The 21,838-nt window shown below is 61.4% G+C and overlaps 7 protein-coding genes across 7 annotated transcripts; 3 read left to right on the forward strand and 4 right to left on the reverse strand.

The window, feature by feature from the left end:
• Window positions 1-48: 48 nt before the first annotated feature.
• Q8F55_007490 (uncharacterized protein) lies at window positions 49-1,137 on the reverse strand (the record flags this gene model as incomplete). Its single annotated transcript, XM_069355915.1, has 4 exons — window positions 49-211; window positions 246-575; window positions 643-853; window positions 933-1,137. 4 exons carry the CDS (start codon window positions 1,135-1,137, stop codon window positions 49-51), a joined length of 909 nt encoding a protein of 302 aa, XP_069205756.1.
• A 468-nt stretch (window positions 1,138-1,605) lies between these two features.
• Window positions 1,606-4,027, reverse strand: MNR2 (CorA metal ion transporter; the record flags this gene model as incomplete). Its single annotated transcript, XM_069355916.1, has 2 exons — window positions 1,606-3,776; window positions 3,817-4,027. The coding sequence occupies 2 exons, from the start codon at window positions 4,025-4,027 to the stop codon at window positions 1,606-1,608; spliced, it is 2,382 nt and encodes a 793-aa protein (XP_069205757.1).
• Window positions 4,028-4,643: 616 nt separating this feature from the next.
• On the reverse strand, window positions 4,644-6,684 carry RH35 (DEAD-box ATP-dependent RNA helicase 35; the record flags this gene model as incomplete). Its single annotated transcript, XM_069355917.1, has 5 exons — window positions 4,644-4,818; window positions 4,866-5,897; window positions 5,938-6,029; window positions 6,079-6,335; window positions 6,372-6,684. The coding sequence occupies 5 exons, from the start codon at window positions 6,682-6,684 to the stop codon at window positions 4,644-4,646; spliced, it is 1,869 nt and encodes a 622-aa protein (XP_069205758.1).
• Window positions 6,685-7,229: 545 nt separating this feature from the next.
• On the forward strand, window positions 7,230-10,784 carry CRM1 (Karyopherin transporter; the record flags this gene model as incomplete). The annotated part of the gene is made up of 6 exons (XM_069355918.1): window positions 7,230-7,238; window positions 7,329-7,363; window positions 7,417-7,465; window positions 7,527-7,628; window positions 7,687-7,866; window positions 7,914-10,784. The coding sequence occupies 6 exons, from the start codon at window positions 7,230-7,232 to the stop codon at window positions 10,782-10,784; spliced, it is 3,246 nt and encodes a 1,081-aa protein (XP_069205759.1).
• Window positions 10,785-11,703: 919 nt separating this feature from the next.
• Q8F55_007494 (uncharacterized protein) lies at window positions 11,704-14,879 on the forward strand (the record flags this gene model as incomplete). Its single annotated transcript, XM_069355919.1, has 5 exons — window positions 11,704-11,754; window positions 11,797-11,891; window positions 11,990-12,321; window positions 12,360-12,430; window positions 12,480-14,879. The coding sequence occupies 5 exons, from the start codon at window positions 11,704-11,706 to the stop codon at window positions 14,877-14,879; spliced, it is 2,949 nt and encodes a 982-aa protein (XP_069205760.1).
• A 256-nt stretch (window positions 14,880-15,135) lies between these two features.
• Q8F55_007495 (uncharacterized protein) lies at window positions 15,136-18,477 on the reverse strand (the record flags this gene model as incomplete). Its single annotated transcript, XM_069355920.1, has 6 exons — window positions 15,136-15,277; window positions 15,324-17,353; window positions 17,391-17,570; window positions 17,606-18,031; window positions 18,084-18,314; window positions 18,448-18,477. 6 exons carry the CDS (start codon window positions 18,475-18,477, stop codon window positions 15,136-15,138), a joined length of 3,039 nt encoding a protein of 1,012 aa, XP_069205761.1.
• Window positions 18,478-19,183: 706 nt separating this feature from the next.
• Window positions 19,184-21,802, forward strand: Q8F55_007496 (uncharacterized protein; the record flags this gene model as incomplete). Its single annotated transcript, XM_069355921.1, has 5 exons — window positions 19,184-19,428; window positions 19,477-19,509; window positions 19,560-19,818; window positions 19,858-20,294; window positions 20,338-21,802. 5 exons carry the CDS (start codon window positions 19,184-19,186, stop codon window positions 21,800-21,802), a joined length of 2,439 nt encoding a protein of 812 aa, XP_069205762.1.
• Window positions 21,803-21,838: the final 36 nt, after the last annotated feature.

Here is a 21,838-nt window from a genome sequence, read left to right on the forward strand (position 1 = left end):
AGCGGCTGCCACTTCACACGATACATGTTGTATGTACCCATCCCTTCACTAGTTCTTGTACACGATCGCGAAGCCGTCCCACGACTTGTCGCCGACCGTCTGAATAGCAGCAGAGAGCACCGTCTTCCCGGCGTCCTCCTCGATCCAGTCGAAGATCTTGCGGAGCCCAGTAGCGTCGGACGCGACCTCCGCGCCGTCCGGCACAGCGATGCTAGGGGTCAGCCTCAGCCAGTCAGGCCACTCACCGCCCGCCCCGGATCGCATTGTCAAACACGATAACCCCCCCGCTCTTGGTGAGGCGCAGCGCCTCGACAAAGTACTCAAAGTACTCGTCCTTGTTGGCGTCGACAAACACGAGGTCGTACCCCGGGTCGAGCTCGCCCGGCGGGCGCGCAAACACCCCAGCGGGGTCGCGCAGCAGGTCGAGCGCGGGGCCGACGTGCACCGTCGGGAAGGGGAAGAGGTCGAGGTCGAGAAAGTTGGCCTGGGCGACGCGCGCGTGCGCGGGCGAGTACTCGATCGTGTCGATCTGCCCGGTGCGCGGGAGGGCCTTGGCGAAGAAGGCCGTCGAGTAGCTGGGCGTGGGCGTGGCGTCAGCTGTTGCTCGTCGTCGAGGACGCCGCCCCCCCTCGCTCGACTCACCCGCCCAGCGTACCAATCTCAAGCACGCGCTCCGCCCTCACCGCCTTCGTGAGCACCGCGAGGAACTGCCCAAGCTGCGCGGTGACAGCGATGCGGGGCAGGCCGGCCTCGTCGGCGCGCGCGAGCCCACGCGCAAGCGCGGGGTCGGCCGCAAAGTCGGGCGCGGCGAGCTTGCGCGTGAGGTATGCGTCGACGCCGGCGGCTGTGAGGTCTGCGGGGGTTAGCCTTCCTTCCCCCTCCCCCCTCCCCACTCTCCCCTCCCCCACCCCCCGCCTCCCAGGCCCACTCACGCGTCTGCTCGCCGGCCTGCTCGCGCGTCAGGGGCACGTCGAGCCGCGTCCCCTTGACGGCGTGCTCGACCTTGCCGTCTGCGTGCAGCGTGTACTGCGTCACTCCGTCTGCGCGCGCACTCAGTGTCGTCGACAGGCTGCGGCGCGCGGGGGCTGCGGCGGCGCGGAGGACGCGGGGCAACCTACCTGCGGACACGGGGGGCATGGTGTGTATCTGGGGGGAGGGTGGGTGGGAGATGGGGACGAGGAGGTGCTCGTCTACGCTACTTATGCCGATGCCCGCCCAGTCCGCATGGTGGCAACACCAACATGTCGGCCGGCTGACGTGCTGATGAGTCCGCGGCGCGACATGACGTCGGTTGCGGTTGCCGAGGCTGCCGAGCCGGTGTCGGGCCCGACCGACCGACCGGCGCAGTGGGCCTTTGTCTTGGTCGACGCGACTGAGCTGAGCTGAGCTGAGCTGAGCGGGACACGCTCAGCGAGGCCGACTGTCGACAGCAGAGTGGCTGCGTGCGGCCCGGCCTACTTTCCACTGCATGTCCCTCTGCTCGTCGTGTGACTGCGGGCTGCTGGGCCCTAGTCACCCTCGGCCCACCCCCCTCGCGACCTCGCCCTCGCGGCTGCGCCGCTCGGCCGCTGCCGCTCGACCCATGCATACACTACAACAACTCTACTACCGTACAAAGCACTTGTATGTACCCCATGCGCCGAGGATGGCAAACAGCGCAAGACACCCGAGGATCGAGCCAAACCACACATACCCCTCCTCAATGTCCTGGCCCGGCACGTGCACGTTCATACCCCACAAACCCGTCACCAGGTTCATGGGAATCAGCACCGTACCCAGCGCCGTGAGCTTGGACAGCACGTCGTTGATCTGGTTGTTGGCGTCGGTCATCTCGATCGAGATCTGAGCCAGGTAGTTGGAGTGCGAGCGAGACAGAATCTTCTCGTAGTGGTTCAAGTTGGACGTCATGGTGATCAAGTGGTCCTGGATGTCGGACAGATACAGCCCAATGTCCGACTTGGGCGCGACCAGCCAGTTCTCGTTACACCGCTTGGCGAGACCCTTGACGACATCCGCCTTGGAGCCCATGAGACGCAACAAGCCCATGACCTTCTTTCGGCAGGTACCGATGCGCCGCAGCATGTCCGTCTGCTCGGCCTCCTTCAGAATAAGCACGAGCTCGTCGATAGAGTCGACCTCGTACTCGATCGACTGGATGAGCGGGCCGAACGCGTCGGTAATGTCGTCGATGAGCGCGTACGAGATCCAGTCCGAGGTCACCGAGATGTAGTCCTTGAGGTGCTTGATACGCCGGCGCACGTTCTGCGGGTGCGGCGTCGCGCGGAAGTGGAACGACAGCGTGCCCTCGCGGAACACGATGATGTACATGTTGAGCGGCTCGAGGTAGGTCTGCGAGTACGGGTCCTGGTCGAACGAGCGGAAACACACGAGGTAGTAGTTGCGGAACAGCTCGATCTTTTCGCGCGTCTCCTCGAGCAGAATGTCTTCGGTTGTGAGGGGGTGGATGCCAAAGACTCTGGACAGCATGCGCATCTCGTCGTCGGTCGGCGAGAGCACGTCAAGCCACCACGTGAACGCCTCGGGGTCTTCCTCGGCGGTGACGGCCGGGCCGCCGGGGCCACCGGGGGCACCAGGGTACGGCGGCACGGCGCCCTTGTTCGCATTCGCCAGTGCCAGGTTGTGAATGTTTGGCGGGTTCTTCGGCGCATTCAGGCTCAGCAAGCTCGGCTCGTTGGTCGGCGTCCCAGCGGCCGACTTGGTCGTCGTCTGGTTCGTGTCGCTGCGCTGCATGGGCTGCGCCGTGCCCGGAGCTCCATTTCGCCCCTTGAACAGGTCCTCAAACGTCTGCCCCTCGGCGGGGAGCTCGGCCAGCGTCCGCGCATGAATCGTCACCGGCAGTGCGTTCGAGTAGAACGAGAAGCGGTATGGGCGATCGTGGCCCGGCGGCGCGTCCGAGTACGACACGAAGGGTGGCGGCTGCTCGGTGGGGGGCTGCTTGCCCTGTCTCGGAGCCTTCAACACCCCACCGACGGCATCGTCCTCGCCATTGCCGCCGCCAAAGCTCTCAAACAGCGCGAGCTTGCCGCCGCGGCGCCCAGTCTGGTTCTGCGACGACTGCTTGCGCGCACGCCGGCGGTGGAAGTTGGTCTGCGCGGGCGACTCGTTCTCCTTTGGCGAGAAGGCATCCGGGTCCGTGTCGTCACCAAACGCGCTGGTCGTCATCGTGCGCTCCAGCTCGGTGCTGTACGGCTTGACCAGTACGTTCTCCGTGCTGCTGTCCAGTCCCTCCCGGTGCGTGCTGCTCGCCGAGCCCGACGAGCCGTGCCTGTCCCCATGGTCTCCAGACCTCACAGCCGCCGTGCTCCGGCGGCGGGTGAGCCCCTCGGGCGCGGCGCCTCCCTCCTCGGCTACGATGGCGGCGCGCTCAGTGTCGGCAAACTCCTCCATGGGCGCAAAGTCAAAGTGGCTGCGGATGCCACCGGGCGACGCCGCAAAGTGGTGGTCCGGGTGCTCGGGGTATCGTCTCTCCCGGTCCGAGTCGGACTCGCGCCCCCGCTTCGACTGGTACGTGCTGACGCTGTCGGCGCTGTCGAGCGGGGCGCTGCCGTGCTCGCGGCCGTAGTGCCCCCCGTTAAAGTGACCGTCGTCACTACCGTCGTGGTCCTGGTGGCGTGCGCGGTCCATCTCACGCTCCTCGGCGTCGCTCAGCATGCCAAACGGCGCCTCCTCGATCGGGCTGCTGGCAGAGTACCCGCCCCGTGACGGGCGCATGAGCACCGGTGAGCCCTCGACGAGCGAGCCAGATCGTGCCCTTGCTGCGCATGGTGAGTGAAACATTCTGCCAATAGCACCTACACATGCTCATGGCCGAGTCGATGTCCTGCTGCATCTGGCGCTTAACGTCAACGTTGTCGCGATAGCTGGTGCCGCTGGAGCCGCGGTGTGCCGGCCCGCCGAGGGCGTTGACGGGCGAGCGGGACGACGTGCTCGACATGGCGCGCGGGTGCGCGGGCGAGCCGACGTCGATCTGGATCTGGCGTGGCGAGGTGGGTTGGGTCGGTGACATTTCGGACGGTCTAGATGTCTAGGTTGCGGGCGGGAGAGATGAGAGATGCGAGCTGCGAGCTGCGAGTCGTCGATGGCTGAGAAAATGCTGTGGAGCGGGGCCACGGGGTCGCCGGGATGACTGCGATGGGGATCGGCTCAGGCGGAGACCATCGAGTACGGGGCGGGGAGCGTGGGTGTGCAGATGCAAGATGAGCTTGATGCAAAGATTGCGACAGTGGTTGAGGTTGCGAGATTGGATGCTGCAGACGAGCGAGGGATGAGTGAGCGTCAGGCAGTCTGTCAGTGGCAAGCTCCCTGCCGAACAGGAGAGATGCAGGATTTGCGGCATGACATTACCGCCCGCATGCCCGCCGCCTGCCTGCCTGCCCGCGTCGGTCGCCTGCCCGGGTCAATTCAACCTGGCACGTGCAATCCTAATCCCGAATCCGTATTGGTCCATTCTCGTCGACTCGTCGACAATCCAGGCCGCAATTAGGATTCCCCCGCATTCGGTCTCGCCCTCGCCCTCGTAGACCACCGCCTCGACGAGGAATGTCATGCTTGGGTGTACAACAGTGATTACAACATTTCCGTGGCTGGCACTGGCAGCCATGACCGGGTGCGCTCTATTCCCTCTAATACCCTCCAGTGTCGTAGCGCGAGTTGGCAGCCTGCCGACGACGAGTCTCCTCCTCCAGCTTGGGGCAGTCCGACAGCCCGTGACCCAGTCCGCCACAGATAGGGCAGCCCTTCAACGCACCGCCTTGAGCAGCACGGGGATCATCAATCGAAAGTAGAAACTCGGGAATCCTGGGATTGTCAGTTGGGGCTCGAGAACAGCGAGACGTGCAACTCACTTCTGCTTCGCCTCCATCAGCAGATACTTTAGGTCCAAAAGCGTCTGCTCCTGCGTGTTCATGTTGACAAACGTCGTCGCGATACCCGTCTTGCCCGAGCGACCAGTACGGCCAATCTCGTGCACATAGTCTTCAATCTCCTTGGGCATCGAGTAGACAATGACGTGCTGGATCTCATTGAAGTCGAGTCCCTTGGACGCAACGCCAGACGCAACCATGACATCCTTGGCGCCAGTCTTGAAGGAACGAATCGCATACTCGCGCTCGTCCTGGCTCTTGCTGCCATGGATGGCGACCGCCTCTACGCCCTTGAGTAGGAGATACTCTTGAATGTCGTCCACCTCGTTCTTGTTGTCGCTGAAGATGATGACAGGCGGAGGCGTCTTTTGCAGACACTCGAGGAGGTACACCATCTTGGCCTCCTGCTTGACGTATTCGACCTCTTGGATGACGTCCATGTTGGCTGCGCCTGCACGACCGACATTGACCAGAATGGGGTTGATAAGCGACTGCTGCGCAAAGTCCTGAATCTTGCGGGGCATGGTGGCTGAGAAGAGGAGGGTCTGACGCTGGTGCTTGAAGTGGGACATGATGCTGCGCACATCCTCCTCAAATCCCATGTCGATCATTCGATCGGCTTCGTCCATGCACAGGTACTTGCAGTTGTCCGCATTCAATCGGCCCTTCTCGAGCATGTCGATGAGACGGCCAGGTGTGGCAACCACGATGTGGACGCCACGGTTGAGGACGTCTGCTTGCTCAGCCATGTTGATGCCGCCGATGCAGAGCAAGGAGCGGACCTCGGGGTACTGGCCGTCGGCTTTCAGAGCGTCGCACATGGCCACGCAGCCTTCGTACGTCTGGCGCGCCAGCTCACGCGAGGGACAGATGATGAGGCCGACAGGTCCTTCTCCCCGCACGAACGGAACCCGGGCCTCCATCTCCAGCGACTGCATGATCGCTGGAAGCGTAAAGGTGAGAGTCTTGCCGGAGCCGGTGAACGCGATGCCAATCATGTCCCGTCCAGCGAACCTGCTCACGTCAGTAACTAGAAGCCAAATCGCCTACTCACGCAGTGGGGATTCCTTGGATCTGAATAGGCGTTGGCTGCTTGATGCCCTTGGCCTTCAAATAGCTGAGCAACGGCTTTGGCAGCTTCATGTCCTTTGGTTGGTTAGCACAAGCCCAAGGCCTCGCCGTCAACTATGCTTACCGCGAAGTGCTCAATGGCTGGGGGTAGGTCGTCTCCCTCGATAATAATAGCGTGCTTGTCCCGAACCTCCTGCTGTTCCTCCTCAGTCATTTGGCGGATATAGGCAGGTGCACGCCAAGACGTCTTCATGCTCTCGGTGTAGACCGTTCCTGCAGCGAGCTCTTGGGCACCGGCGAGCTTCTTCTGCGCGCGCTCCATTTGTGCCAGGAGCTCGGCCTCCTTTTCGGCCTCCTTCTCAGCTGCGTCCTTGCCAGCATCTGAGGTGTCAGGAACATCACGCGCACCTCACGTACCCTCGAGCTCCTTCTGTCGCTTGACTTCCTGGGCCTCTTGCAAGAGTGTGCGCTCCCGCCGAGCCGTCTCTTTTCGCTTATCCTCCGACTCCTCTAGCTCCTTCTGGGCCTCCTTCTTCTCCTGCTCCACCTCGTCGGCCGTCTTGATCTTCTTGGACTGGCGTGATGATCCAAGCTTCTCGAGCATTTGTGCCCTCCGCTTGGCCACTGGGACGTAGGGCTTGTAGTCTGTCGGGACATCGTAAAAGTCGTCTGATGCTGGTGCTGATGCTGATGCCGATGCTGCTGGTGTTGAGTGTGATTCGGCGGCCATGGTTGGAGGCCGATATGCAAAGTTGGTTGGGGTAGACGAGTGACGAAATCTCGAAATCGTCCTTGACCGATCGATCGAGCATGATAACAATGGTAAGCCTACGGTGGGTGGCGACCTCGCTGCTGGGCCGCCACGTGGCTCTGATCCCGCAAACGCCGAAACGACGCTTGGGGTGGCGGGCTGTACGCTGGGTGTGCCTTCCACTGTGTGGTCCCTCCATCATCATCGACGGGCTGGCCTCGCTGACTGACCGACACACTCGACGACTGCATACACAGCCATCACAACAACACTCCATCAACAACCCTCATCCTTGCTCTCACCCTTGTACACTTGACTGGGTCATTCACCAACGTCAACTGTACACTCCTGACAGCGCAATCCCTGTTTAAACTGTGAGTAGCGGCCCCGCCCCGAGCTCAATCTACGTCGCCTCTGGCTCCCAAGCACGCACTCACTGACCACCGTCATATTGGCCACTCAGTGCGTTGGCATAGCTCGATTCCACACCAACCGCAAGAGCATTACAAGACTACCCTATTGGAATGATGGAGGTGAGTAGCGCGCGATCATTCGGCGAGTCGCCGCAACCGCACAGTGGCTAGTGGCTCAGTGGCTAGGTCGCTGACATGTTGCGCGCCCAGGCTGTCCTCGACTTCTCCCAGGATGTCGACGTCAAGTGAGTTTGCCCTTGGCGGTACGTCCTTGGTAGTTACTGACACTACTCTCCAGCCTGCTTGATCAGGTAGTGCAGACATTCTACACCGGCACTGGCCAGCAGGTGAGCACCCATTCAAGGCGCCACGTGCCTTCCTCGATCACGAGCTGACATGGGACCCCAGCAACAGCAGGCTCAGCAAGTCCTCACTCAGTTCCAGGAGAACCCAGACGCATGGCAGCGCGTCCCAGCCATTCTCGAGACCTCGAGCAACCCGAACACCAAGGTGGGTGCGGGGCAGGCGCCCCGTGCGAAGCTTGAACCCTGCTGATCCAACTCCACAGTACATTGGTCTTCAGATCCTCGAGAAGCTCGTCCAGACGCGCTGGAAGGCTCTCCCTGCTGAGCAGCAACAGGGTATCCGCAACTTTATCGTTCAGCTCACCGTCGACACGTCCAGTGATGAGACTCGTATGCGCAGGGAGAAGAGCTATCTGAACAAGCTCAACCTCGTCCTCGTCCAGGTATGGCAGCGCAGACAATCCTCCTCGCATGAGCTGACACCCATTAGATCCTGAAGCAGGCCTGGCCCAAGGACTGGCCCTCGTTCATCCCCGAGATCACTGCCTCATCGCGTACCAACCTCTCGCTGTGTGAGAACAACATGGTTATCCTCAAGCTGTTGTCAGAAGAAATCTTCGACTTCTCGGCAGAGCAGATGACCCAGGCCAAGACCAAGTCTCTCAAGCAGACGATGTGCGGCGAGTTTGGCGACATCTTCACCTTGTGTAACGAGGTCCTCGAAAAGGCCAACAAGCCCAGCCTGATCAAGGCCACACTGGAGACCCTCCTCCGCTTCCTCAACTGGATCCCACTCGGCTACATCTTCGAGACCCAGATCATCGACTTCCTGGTCACCCGCTTCTTGGAGGTGCCCGAGTTCCGCAACGTCACCCTCAAGTGTCTTTCGGAGATTGGCGGTCTCAACGTCGGCCCGGAGTACAACTCCAAGTTCGTCATCCTTTTCCAGCTGGTCATGACCAGCATTAACCGCATGGTTCCTCCCAGCACGGATCTTGCGGCTGCCTACGCCTCATCAGATGACGAGGACCAGCAGCTCATCAAGAACCTCGCTCTCTTCCTCACCAACTTCCTTCACTCTCATCTCAGCCTGATCGAGACGCCCGAATCCAACGAGCTTCTCATCAACGCCCACCTCTACCTCATCAAGATCTCCACCGTCGATGACCGTGAGGTCTTCAAGATCTGTCTTGAGTACTGGGCCAAGCTTGTCGCCGAGCTCTACGAGGAGATCCAGCAGCTTCCTATGGGCGACATCAACCCTCTGATGAACCTCAACCTCGGTGGCCTTGGTGGCGGCCTCAACGGCCCTCAGAGCCTGGCCTTGAGTGGAGTTCCATTGAGGAAGAACGCCTACGCCGAGATCCTGTCCAACTTGCGACTCGTCATGATCGAAAAGATGGTCAAGCCCGAGGAGGTGCTGATTGTTGAGAACGACGAGGGAGAAATTGTCCGCGAGTTCATGAAGGAGAGCGACACCATTGTGCTTTACAAGAGCATGCGCGAGGTTCTCGTCTACCTCACCCATCTGGACGTTGCCGACACGGAGCAGATCATGACCGACAAGCTCGCCAAGCAGATCGACGGTTCCGAGTGGTCGTGGAACAACCTCAACACCTTGTGCTGGGCTATTGGATCAATATCCGGTGCCATGAACGAGGAGACTGAGAAGCGTTTCCTCGTCACTGTCATTAAGGACCTCCTCGGCCTCACCGAGATGAAGCGCGGCAAGGATAACAAGGCCGTCTGCGCCTCCGACATCATGTACATTGTCGGCCAGTACCCTCGTTTCCTCAAGGCGCACTGGAAGTTCCTCAAGACTGTTGTCAACAAGCTCTTCGAGTTCATGCACGAGACACACGAGGGTGTGCAGGATATGGCTTGCGACACGTTCATCAAGATTGCCCAGAAGTGCCGTCGCCACTTCGTCTTACAGCAGGCTGGCGAGCACGAGCCATTCATTGACGAGATCCTCCGCACTCTCCACCGCATCACTGTCGACCTCCAGCCCCAGCAGGTCCACACCTTCTACGAGGCTGTTGGCTACATGATCTCGGCTCAGCCCAACAAGCCGACCCAGGAGCGGCTGATCGAGAAGCTCATGGAGCTTCCCAACAACGCCTGGGACAACCTCATGCAGCAGGCCGCCAGCAATGTCGATGTTCTTAGCAACACTGAGAACGTCAAGATCATGTCCAACATTCTCAAGACCAACGTCTCGGCCTGCACGTCGATTGGCTCCTTCTTCCTCCCCCAGCTTGGCCGCATCTGGCTCGACATGCTTGGCCTTTACAAGGCTGTCAGCGGCATCATCAGCGAGCAGGTTGCCACGCAGGGCCTCGTTGCCACGAAGACTCCCAAGGTCCGCTCCTTGAGGACGATCAAGAAGGAGATCCTCAAGCTTGTCGAGACCTACGTCAAGAAGGCCGAGGACCTCGAGGGAGTCAACCAGAACCTCATCCCCGGCCTGCTCGACGCCATTCTTGGCGACTACAACCGCAACGTTCCTGCCGCCCGTGACGCCGAGGTTCTCAACGTCATGGCCACCATTGTGTCCAAGCTCGGCTCGCTCCTTATTCCTCAGATCCGGCCCATCCTCGACGCCGTGTTCGAGCCAACGCTGGACATGATCAACAAGGACTTTGCCGAGTACCCCGAGCACCGTGTTGGTTTCTTCAAGCTTCTTCGCGCGATCAACCTCACCTGCTTCCCTGCTCTTCTCGACCTGCCACCTGCGCAGTTCAAGCTCGTCATGGACTCGGTCGTCTGGGCCTTCAAGCACACGATGCGTGACATTGCCGACATGGGCTTAAGCATTGCCTTTGAGATTGTCAACAACTTTGCCTCCTCTTCGGCCGAAATATCTGGTCAATTCTACCAGCAGTATCTCCTCAGCCTGCTTGGCGACGTCTTCTACGTCCTCACCGATGCCGACCACAAGAGCGGCTTCAAGATGCAGACGATCCTGCTGGCCCGGCTCATCTCGCTCGTCGAGACCAACCAGGTCCAGGCACCATTGTACGACTCTTCGCAAGTGTCGGACCCCAACACGTCGAACGCCGTGTTCCTCAAGCAGTACATTGCCAACCTGCTGTCGAACGCGTTCTCGCACGTGCAGCCCTCGCAGATCAATGCCTTTGTCAACCTCATGTTTGACCACTCTTCGGACCCCGTCAAGTTCAAGTTTACCCTGCGCGACTTCCTCATTTCGCTCAAGGAGTTCTCTGGTGACAATGCCGAGCTCTACATTGACGAGAAGGAGGCCGAGGCTGAGCGCAAGGCTGTCGAGGAGCGCCAGGCTGCCATTCGTGTGCCTGGTATGCTCAAGCCTTCTCAGATCGACGATGATGCCGAGCTGTAAAAGGCGCCCACGTTATTACAGAATGTGTGCGCGCGCTGTGTTGATCAATTTGCATAATGCTCTCGTGGTGAAGTGTGAGAGCTGTTGACGTGTCTGCATCATAGGGTCCTGAGAGTAGTTACATGTATACCCCGTATGTCTTTATGGAGTGTGGAAGATGGTCGCAGCAGCTGTCGACTACGCGAGTGAAGTCAAGTGGAGGTGATTTGTATTGAATTGATTATTTGTTATTGAGGTCCAGGGGTAATGGCGGCTAGGACTGGGGTTTGGCGGGTCCAAATGGCTGGTAGTAGGAGTATGATCGCCGTTTCACCCTGTCAGCCTGGCTGCGGCGGCGCCTGCAGGACAAGCCAACACTGCAAGCTGACGCCGGCTTGCTGGCTGGCTGCACTCGTCAGGCTCACACTCACCCACCCACCACCACACACACACGCACGTCGTCGTCACAATCAACAGTGCCCAGCGTTCAGAGACGGAAACACGAAGCACAGCATAGCAACATAGGACGGGCATTGCACAACCTTGCCTCGCCTCTTTATACCACCCACAGAGACCAAGTACTTCGCACCCCACCACCCCCACCCCACACACCCAAGCACACACACACGTCGCACCAAGTCGCGACCTCGCTCCCCTCCCTGCCCACCGCGGTTTCATCCCTCCGTCACCGACTTGGGCTTTGAGCCACCCCACCCACCTACCAGCCAACACGTCGATCCAACAACCTGGCACTAGCGACAAGGCCAACAACCACAACACGTTCAAACCAACCCCAAGTCACGCCGCCGCCGCCGCCGCCGCCGGGGACCCACTCTCAAACCCCAGTCCCCTGCTACACAAGCTCACCTGTCCACCAAAGCAGGCGCAGCCCTAGCTCCCTCCTTTCGCCCATCGCGCTCAACAACAACCAGGCAGCGCCATGATCGAACCGCAGGAGCTGGGCACGCTCATCGTGGTCGTTGCGCGAGCGGTGAGCTGCTCCTTCCCCCGCACGTCGCTGACCCCCCCGCAGCGCAACCTCCCAAACAAGTCGCGCTTTGGCAAGCAGGACCCGTACTGCGCGCTCACGCTTGGCGAGGAGAAACGGCGGACAAAGCCCATCAAGCGGTGAGTAAGGCTGTGGCGAGATTTGGGGAGAAGCGGGCAGCCGTCTCGCGGGCGCGTGCACCTGTGCCAGATGCGGGGCGAGTCACTGACGCGCACAGCGGTGGCCAACACCCCGAGTGGGACGAGGAGCTACGGTTCACCATCTCGCAGGACGTCGAGGACTTGCTCGCCGCCAGCGTTGAGGCCTCGAGCCTCAAGGGCAAGAACGGCTCGCTCGCAGGCAAGGACGGGGCCCTCCCTCCCCTGCCGTCCGAGGAGGGCGTGGTCACCCCCCAGAGCATGGCCCAGAAGAGCCGCGCCGGTGCCAAGAAGAAGGCTGGCGTCAGGTCAATGAAGGTCCAGTGCTTCGCCGACGCGCCAAAGGAGCCAGAGCTCGTCGGAGAGTGCATCGTCCCCATTGACGAGGTGCTCAAAAAGGGAGAAATCGACGGTGGGTTGGCGTGTGGAAGCAGCCACTGACGCCGGCAGACTGGTACGAGCTCAAGTACAAGGACAAGTACGCCGGCGAGCTGTACCTCGAGCTCACGTTCTACTCCAATGTGCGTTTCATCGCGTGGGGCCGTCGGTCCTCCGTACTGATGCTTGCAGGCCGCTCCGCCCGTCAAGAGGAACGTTCAGCGGCCCGGGGTCCTTCCCGCCACTGGGCCAGGCGCGCTCGCGACGCCTCCTCGGCCAGGGATGACGACCAGCGTGTCGGGCTACAACCTCTACATCCCACCGTACAGCCAGCCGGGACGAACGGCGTCGCCTGCGCCCGGCGGCGGCATCCCCCACTCCGTCAGCGGCCCGATCCCGACGGCCCAGCACGTTGGTGGACTCCCACACTCCAACACGTTCCACGACCTTGGACTCCCGCCTCGGCAAACGGCAGGCGTCCCCATCCCAGGTCAGCCAGATTACCCGCCCGGCCGGCTCCAGAGTCCTCCGCAGGACGACTTCCTCGCGGGCCAGATGGGAGCCATGTCTATCGGCCAGTCCCTCGGCAACTCGTACCAGAACCGTCCTGGGGCTGGTCCTCCGGCGCCGGCGACCATCGGACGCCCGGGGCACCACCACCGCCACTCAGTGGCCACCGGTGCCGGGACGCAGACGGCGCCGTGGGCTTCCATGCTGCCGCAGAACCAGCAGCCTGCAGGCCACGCCCCCCTCCAGCGACCTGTCAGCGCTGGCGACGCGCACGGTGCCTGGCCCACTGTTGACAACCGACCAAACACGGCGCAGCCGTTGCCAACAAGACCGTTGTCGACCGCTGGCCAGCCACCACTGCAGTCCGCTCCGCTCCAGCACCACCGACCCCATTCCAACAGCTTAACAGTGCCGGGTTCTTACGGCCAAGTGGCACCGGCTGGGCACCAGAGAACTGATTCGTACGGCCAACCACCAGTGTCACAGTACACCGGGCAGCCGGAGCCTGCGAGACCAACAAGCCCCCAGTCGTACTATGGGCAGCAGGCGCCGGCACACCCGCAGCAGCAGAGTTACCCACCTCAGCAACAGCCGCAGCAGCAGCCAGCGTATGCCACCCCACCGCCTCATCGCCTCTCATCAGGTGGGAGCGTGCCGCCTCAGCAACCGCAGGCGCCCTACACGCCGCCGCCGCAGCACAACAGACACTCGTCGTTTGGACAGTATCAAGCTCCGATCCCGCAGCCTACCCCGCAGCCGTCTTATCCTCCGGCGCAGGCCCAGCAGCCCGTGTACGGCCAGCACCAGCAACAAGACTACCCGCCTGTTCCCCCGCCGGCACAGCAGCTTCAGAACCAGCAAGGCCCGCCGCCGCCGCATGGAACGTCTCCGGCAGCGTACCCCTCGCACCTGCCACCTCAAGCGCCCAGGCCCACAACACCAGCGGCGTACCCCCCGTACCCACCACCGCACCCTCCTTCGCCACAGCCGCACAGAGCAGACTCATACCCTAACTCGCAGTCGCCGCCTTCGCATACCCCGTACTCGCCCCCACTGCCACACCAGCTGCCTTCTCAGCCGTTTGCTGCGCGGCCCGAAACGCGTACTCCACCCCCAGCCGCTAACGCGAGCACGTCGACTGGGGCGTATGTGCCTTGGTTCATGCAGACCCAGCAGCCACAGCAGCTTCCCGTGCAGTCGCCGCCGCCTCTGCATACCGGCACGCCGGCTCCTATCCACCAGCACGGTCACCAGTCGTCCATCAGCGCCGCGCCGCCGCCTCCTCCTTCTCGCGTAGGGGTGGGATACTACCCGTCAGACGAGCTGTATGCCCAGCAAGCTCAGCCGCCGCCTCAGAGCAACAACCAGCGCCCGCAGCCCCAGCCATCTCCCGCGCCGCAGCAGTACCAGCAGCCTCAGCAGCAGCAGTCGTATCCGCAGTCACCTCCCAGACAGGGCTCGTACCCTCAGGCTCCTCCCCGGCCGATGTCAGCGGCTCCGTCGTCGAGCTACAACCCACCAGCGCCCGGACCGAACCCGCCCGCGCCGAACCCTCCGGCGCCAAATCCGCCCGCGCCGAGCTCCGACGCCCCCTGGAGTGGCCTGCAGCAGCAACAGTACTACCCCAACCAGCAACAGTCTGGCGCGTCGTATTATGCCCAGCATGGTGGCGACTTCCGTCCGACCACTGCGGCTCCGGACGGCTGGGACAGCATCAATGGCAGACAGGCTGCGCCGTCACCGCTTCCCCCGACGGGAGGGGGCACGACCAACCGCGACTGGCGGAGCTACCTCCACTCGATCGGCAGCCACGGTACACCCTCAGCGCCAGGCGCGCTGCCGCAGCCCCCAGGCATGGACGGCACCCCGCCCAACCAGCTGCCCCCGAAGCGTGCGTCGGGCCTCCCGCCGATCCCCCAGCCCGGAAGCCAGCAGGGCACGCCGACGAGACAGCCGACCAACGGCTCGGGCTCGGGCGAATGGTACACGCCGCCGCCGTCTGTCCCGTCCAGCATCTTGCCCCCGGGAGGATGGAACGGGGCGCCGCAGCACCAAGGCCAGCAGAGCCAGCAGTGGCGCTAGGCTCGTGGAACGCTGTTCTTGTAGAGTAGCGGCGCGGGCCTCGCGCTGCCGGCAGACACACACGCTGGCCGCATCTTAGACTAGAACAGACAGACTCGACTCGGGTCACTACATGCATTGCATTCGAGGGCAGCGACCGCAGGGGAGAAACGTACTGGCACCGACTTGTCCAACTACATGCATTGCATTCCGGGTATCATGTATACATTTGCTGCGGCAGCTGGTTGGTTGTAGATTGGTCGGGCGAGTGTTCGCGCTACAACGACGCGGCATGCTCGCCGTTGAGCGGATTGGAGAGCAGGCGGAGGACCTCGGCTGACACGGCCTCGTTGGTACTCCTGATGGTGAGGCGGCAGAGCTTTGCGTCCTTGTTGGGCTCGACACGGCCGAGAATGCCACTGCGGGGTCAGCTGAGAAACGTGCGGGGTACTCCAGCAGACTTACACCTTGCCAGCGCCAGTGGTGTGGAGGACACCTGCGAGCACATTGTTGGACGGGTTCGGGTCGACGTTCTGCAGCAGCGTCACCCTCTGTCCGGAGAGCACGCGCTTGTTGCGCTCGAGGTCGACCTCGCCGGCGCTCGTGAGCTTGATCGGGAAGATCTGCTGTGCCTCGCGAGGCGGGCCGGCGATAATCTTCCAGCGCTCGAAGAAGGCGGCAGCGTCGAGGTTGACGCCCTCGATGAAGCGCGTGAGGAAGATGGGCAGGTGGAGAACGAGCGTCGTGAACCCGCCAGCGAGGTACGTGAAGCGGAGGACGGGGAGCTCGGTGAAGGGACCTTTGCACTCGACCTGGATCATCTCCTGGATCTGCGCGGCAGCCTTGATCTCGGACACAATGTTCTCGTGGAACTTGATGTCCAGGCCTTCGGGGGATGGGTTCTCGATCCGGGCAGAGATGGACGAGAAGGGCGTCGACAGCTTGTTGCCGATGAAGAGGGCGATGCGACCCCGCGAGCCGTGGTACTCTGACTTGACGCCGATCTGGATCTGCTTGTCCTCGTACAGCACGCCTTCGTTCGAGTAGCTGAGACGCTCAAGCCACTTCTCAATGTTTGGTGCGATGGTGAGAGGCTGGAGCAGGGCCGGTGCAACACCACCCAGAGTGGCCGTGTGCTGGAAACTGAGAGGCGTAGCAGCGGTTGGGGAGATTGGCGTCATGGCATCGGGCTCGTCCGAAATTGGGCCGTTGGTCGGGCTCAGCAGCCGCTCCTGGCCTTCGCTTTGACCCGACATGTCCAAGCCCGCCAACGAGTTGAGGATGTCGTCTGACAGCTGGGCTGAGGGTGAGACGGCGCCCATGAGCGGCTCCTCTGTCAATGTCGCCTGCTTCTCAGGAGGCAGGCTCGCCTGGGGCTGGGGCTGAGCAGGGGGTGTGTATGGCTTGGGTGGTGGCGCCGGCGTATCATCCGAGTCGACAGTGCCCTTGCGGAAGCTCTTGAACCTCTCCAGTGTTCTCTTGTTGTTCTCCCCCTGTCCTCCAATGACCCAGGTACGCTTGTCCTGTGCTTTCTCTCCTCGACTGTGGAGACGGTTCACCAGCGTGGATTCACGCTCAGGGAAGACGGGCATCTCGTCGCAAACCGCTTGCAAGAGCTCGTCGTCGTCACCCCGTGTAGCAAGTGCGAGGTACTCGCATGCTCGCTGCTGAAGCTCGGCGTCGAGAACGTGCGTGTAACGCTGGAAGATGTTGATCAAGTGCTCCTTAATCTCGGGGAAGAGGTTGACCCATTTGATGTAAGTCGTGAGGAGGAGAGCACGGGTTGGTGCCGTGCAGATGTTGATCTTGGAGTGGAGGGCGTGGAACTGCTCGATAGGGCTGCAGCCACTCTCGTTGGCGATCAAGTGGCCGTACTCGCCGAGAATGTAGCCTCCGACCTTGACCATGACCTCGTGACACTGAGGCTGCTGGAGATGGTGGAAGACGGCGGCCGAGGCGTAAGGTTGCACATCCTCGTTGTTGGTCACTAGCTGCACAACGCGGTACCAGACCTCGGCACCGACGTGGTCACCAGCAGCCGAGATGAGCTGCAGGATGGTGTCGATGTACCACTCGTACTCGGTCGCGAATCGCTCTGTCAAGATGGCAATCTTGAGCACCATTTCCTCGCGCAGGTTGTAGTCGGCCACCTGCAAGTAACGGACCAGCTCTCCGACAATCTCCTTGGCGTTGGAGGTGTCGCACATCGAGTACAGGAGATCGAGCGCACGGCGACGGACCGAGATGTCGCGGTCCTTGAGGCTGAGCACAATGGTCTGCTGGTGACGCTTGACCGGCTCAAGCGAGGTCGAGCATGCTGCCAAGTGGGCCATTGCGTCGAGGCCGAGGTAGCGCACGTTTGTCTCACGGGCCATGATGAACTTGCCGAGGAGCTTGCCGGCGTTGGACACGACGGTGGACTCGGGGTCGATGTGGATGGCGAGGTTGATGGCCTCGAACAGCACCGAGTTCTGGGCATTGTTGTGCTGGACGTTCTGAATGTCAGCAACTGAAAGAACAAGCGATACGCACTTTTGGTGTTTCTTGCGACATGTCAATGATGGCCTGAAGGACACCGTTGATCATCTCGATGACCTCTGGGTTATCTGGTGGTGGGTAGTACTGCAGGAGGCGGAGGAGCTTGATCTGCAGCCATGGGTTGGGAACCTTGTAGTAGACGTATGCTGCTGGTGTTTCGGCATCGAACACGATCTGGGGGATTAGAACTTCTCCGCGTCTCAACCCACCTTGTCCAACCGGTCGACAGCCTTCTGGTACGCCGGCGCGAAGAGCTCGAGGTTGTCCTGCGCCATGGCAGTGATCAAGCTCGTGACAGTCATGGCAACGGCCTGGTCGCGCTCCATAATGAGCGGGATGACGCGCTCAGCCCACTCGTCGACGGGGATGACACTTGGGTGCTTGCGGTAGAGACGAAGGAGCGTCAAGGCCGCCTTCTTCCTCACGAACGTCGTCGACGTCGCGCTGATCATGCAACGGAACACGCTGTCCACTAATGACTCGGCCATCTCCCTGCCACCAAGGTTGGCAACGGCATGGAGCGCGAGACAGTTGAAGACCTCGTTGTTGTCCTCGAGGTCCTTGCGGATCGAGTTGATGACCAGTCGTACCAGGTCCGAGTTCTCGTGCATCAACAACGTGATAGCGAGGTACCCCTGCGGTCGTGTCAGCTCAGCCACCAACACCCTTCGTCCAGGAGATACTCACAATCTGCTTCTCGCTGTACTTGTTGCTGCTGACGAGGTTGACGGCCTCCATATGACCGACGTCAACCTTGTAGCCCAAGATGTAGGTGAAGACGACCTTTGAGAGGTACTTCTTCTTCTGGTATCCATCGAGGTTTCCATCCTTGAACTTTTGTCGGATGTGGGCCATCTCACGGTTGACCCGCTTCTCCTCGAGCTCGCGGACTCTGCACGCACGCAGGTCGGAGATGTACTGCAGTGGTCAGCAATGGGGCCGGTGTGGCTGGAAGCGGGGTTCGACTCCTGGGCCTGCGTTCCAAGCCCGCGTCGCATGCGAAGCACACCGCTTCATCGCCATTGCAACTCTATAGGCCGCTGAGACATACCTGGGTCAACCCGCGCATAGACGTCGCCATTGTGGGCAGATGTACTTGGGGTCGGGTGGTGAACGAGACGGACAACGACTACTGTCGCGGGTTGCCCAAGTTGCCCTAGGTACAGATGTCGGTTGCCGTGAAGTGCGTAGAGGGTCGTTTCAGTCGTGGGTTCAAGTCGTCTGTGTTGCAGTGTGTTAAGTCTAGAGCAGCGCTGTCGGAGGTTGCACGCGTCGATGCAGCCTGGTCGATGTCTCGGTACGGTCCGTCGGTGCTGACGTTGTCCGCCGCGACGTGCTCACGCTGGCCCGCGGGGATGAAGGGGGAGCCATTTTGATCCCGACGGTGGGCGGCCTGTGCGCACAACGTCATGAAACACGGTGTTCAATGGTGCTTACATAATCAGTTCCAGGCAGGCAGGCACACATCCCATCCCACCCCACCCAGTGGTCTGTAACCGAAATTGTCTTTCGGATCCGTGCCGCGACGAGTGCATCAACTCGTCGTGGTTGATTATCATTCGAGTCCAATCAGTCTCATCATTCTTTACAAAGACTGGCATTGTCTCTCTCCCTCTCTCTCTCTTGACTATCCTCCTCTCAGCCCTCACCTTGTCTCTCAACTCAAGCACTCGACAAGTCATCACTGGATCATTCAGCAGTCTGGCATATTTCAACCCCAAGCCTCACCCACTTCGGCAACCTTCTCTCCCATTCCCCTCCAGTCATCCAACTTGAACCACCACACCATGTCGCGCCGCAAAGCTTTCGACACCTCCCTCTCTGGCGGCAAGGGCAAGGGCCCCCAGCCCAAGACCAACACTGCTCACGTCGCGCGTGCAGTTGCAGAGGTCGCCCCCACCGTCACCGAGACCACCAAGGCGGTGGACGGAACGGCCACTCCACCCGAGAATGATGACGCCGACACCTGCTTCATCTGCGCCGAGCCTATCAAGTACTACGCCGTCGGGCAGTGTGGTCACCGCATGTGCCAGTGAGTGGAGTGTGCTGCGCCGAGGCGATTTGCTGACTGCGTCTCCAGCGTCTGCGCTATCCGTCTGCGTGTCTTTTACAAGTGAGTGTTGTCGCGTCACTGATCGGCGGCATGTCGCTGACGACAATCAGGAGAATAGAGTGCACCTTCTGCAAGACGCTCCTCCCTTCGCTCCAGTTCTCTCAGTCCCCCGACGCCACTCTCCCCGACGGCCCTTGGCGCAAGCCTTCATCGGACGCAGCGCTGGAGAAGGCTCAAGCCGACGCCGAGAAGCCAGAGAACAAGGGCAAGAAATGGTACCAAGGCCTAGTGCTGCCCGGTACCTTGGACGTCAAGGACTTCCCGTACGCAGACGAGAAGCTTGGCGTCGTATTTGAAGACGAGGAGATGGTGAGTTGCTCAGTGCTGTGATGACTAACGAGGAATCAGATGGAACAGTGCTTGCTCCTTCTAAGGTTCAACTGCCCTTATACGACATGCTCGCACATGTCCAACGGATGGCCTGCATTGGAAAAGCACACTGTCGCCGAGCACGGGTTGGTCCTCTGCAAGATCTGCACGAGGCAGCTGTCGCGGTTCTCCCATGAGCAGACACTCTACCCGCCCCATCTCCTCGGCCTCCACGATCCTTCACGATTGCAGAGAGGCCAGAAGCCCCCCCGGCCTAGGACCGACGAGGAGAGAGAAATGGTCGCTTCATGGGATGCACCCCACCCCATGTGCGAGTTCTGCCACGAGGGCTTCTTCGGCCCCGACGAGTTATTCAAGCACATGCGTGACAAGCACGAGGAGTGCTTTGTGTGTAGGCAGCTTGGGGACAGAGACGTCTACTTCCAAAACTACGTTAAACTGGAGAACCACTTCAAGTGAGTATAGCTTCGGTCCCGTTGGCCCGTTCTGACATCGCAGCCGCGACCACTTCCCGTGCCCCAACCCTGTGTGCATTGAGAAGAAGTTCCAGGTGTTTGGCAGCGAGCTCGACCTCCGCGCACACCAGATGGAGGAGCACGGCGAGGCCATGTCCCAGAAGGACCGCGCTCAGGCTCGCCAACTGCACATCGACTTTTCGTCGCGCCCCGAGTCGGGCCCCAGCCGCACTGGAGGCCGCGGAGGCCGAGGCTTCTCTCTTGCCAACGCAAACAACGGTCGTGACGGCCCCCAGACTCAGCAGATCGCCCCACCTCCGATGAATGCCGCCCAGGCTGAGCAGCAGCGTCGCCAAATCCAGACCGATCGCCAGGAGGAGGGACGCCGCCGTAAGGCGTTTAACACGGGTCTCACTGGCAGCAACGGCGCTACACCATCTGGCTCGGCTGGACCTTCGGGACGCCAGACCCCTGTGGAACCTGCCAGCGGCACTGTTACACCCCGCGACGACGTGGACGAGGCCACCCAGTCGAGACATGCCGCGCTGATCACGCGTGTGTCGATGCTCGTGAACGACTCGCAGACGAAGATGGCGTCGTTCAGATCCGCCATTCGTCAGTACAAGAACAACGAATCCGGCGTCAAGGACATGCTCGACACGGTGTACCATGTACTGGATGAGGATGCCGACTCGACTGCCGGCGTCCTACGCGAAGTAGCCAACCTCTTCAACGGTGACGGCGAAAAGGACAAGCAGAAGGCTATCCTCGAGGCGGTGAATGCCTTCCGTGTTCAGCAGGCCGAGCAGTTCCCGCAGCTCGGCGGTGGCACTGCTACCGGCTCCTCAGGCAACTGGGCTGGCGTCTCGTCTGGACGTGTGTTGGCTGCCAAGCGGGCAACCCACACTGGCTTCGGACGCGGCAACTCGCGTGCTGTTTGGGACCGCGTCGCGGCTGCCGCCGAGGCCGAGCCAGTGAATCGACCACGGGCTACCGCTGGCCTGAATGGCCGCTTCGTCCCCGGTGCTGGTGGTCGCCCCCAGTCGCCGTCTGCGTTCCCGGCCCTGGGAGGTGCTGCCGGCGCGTCTCGTCCCGTTCATTCCACTCCTTGGGCCTCTGGCGGTGGTGGTGGCTCGTCGTCTCGCCAACCAACGGCGCTTGTTCCCCAAGTCCGGTCGGTCAACTTCCCCGTGGCGACGGCAAATAAGCCCAAGGGTCTTGGCAAGGATTCCTTCCCGGGCCTTCCGTCGTCGAGCGCCGCCAAGAGCAAGGCGGAGGAGAGAGCCGCGCTGTTCAGCAAGCCGACTGCTCGCGACGAGTCGATTGCCAGAATCAGAGGCACCCCAGTGGCGCGTCCCACGACGCCCAACAGCTGGGGCGGCGGCGCGAGCGATGCCGCCGATGGTGTGGCTGAGCTGAGCGTTAGCGACGAGCCTCAGACCGGCGGCAAGAAGAAGGGCAAGGGCAAGCAGAAGCAGCTGCTGTTCAGCGTGAGCGCACGGCCATGAGCGATAGGCTGCCAGCCACACTACATAGACTTGCGA

This window comes from Vanrija albida (assembly GCF_041260175.1).
Source record: "Vanrija albida strain AlHP1 chromosome Unknown contig_6, whole genome shotgun sequence".
NCBI classification, from domain to species: domain Eukaryota; kingdom Fungi; phylum Basidiomycota; class Tremellomycetes; order Trichosporonales; family Trichosporonaceae; genus Vanrija; species Vanrija albida.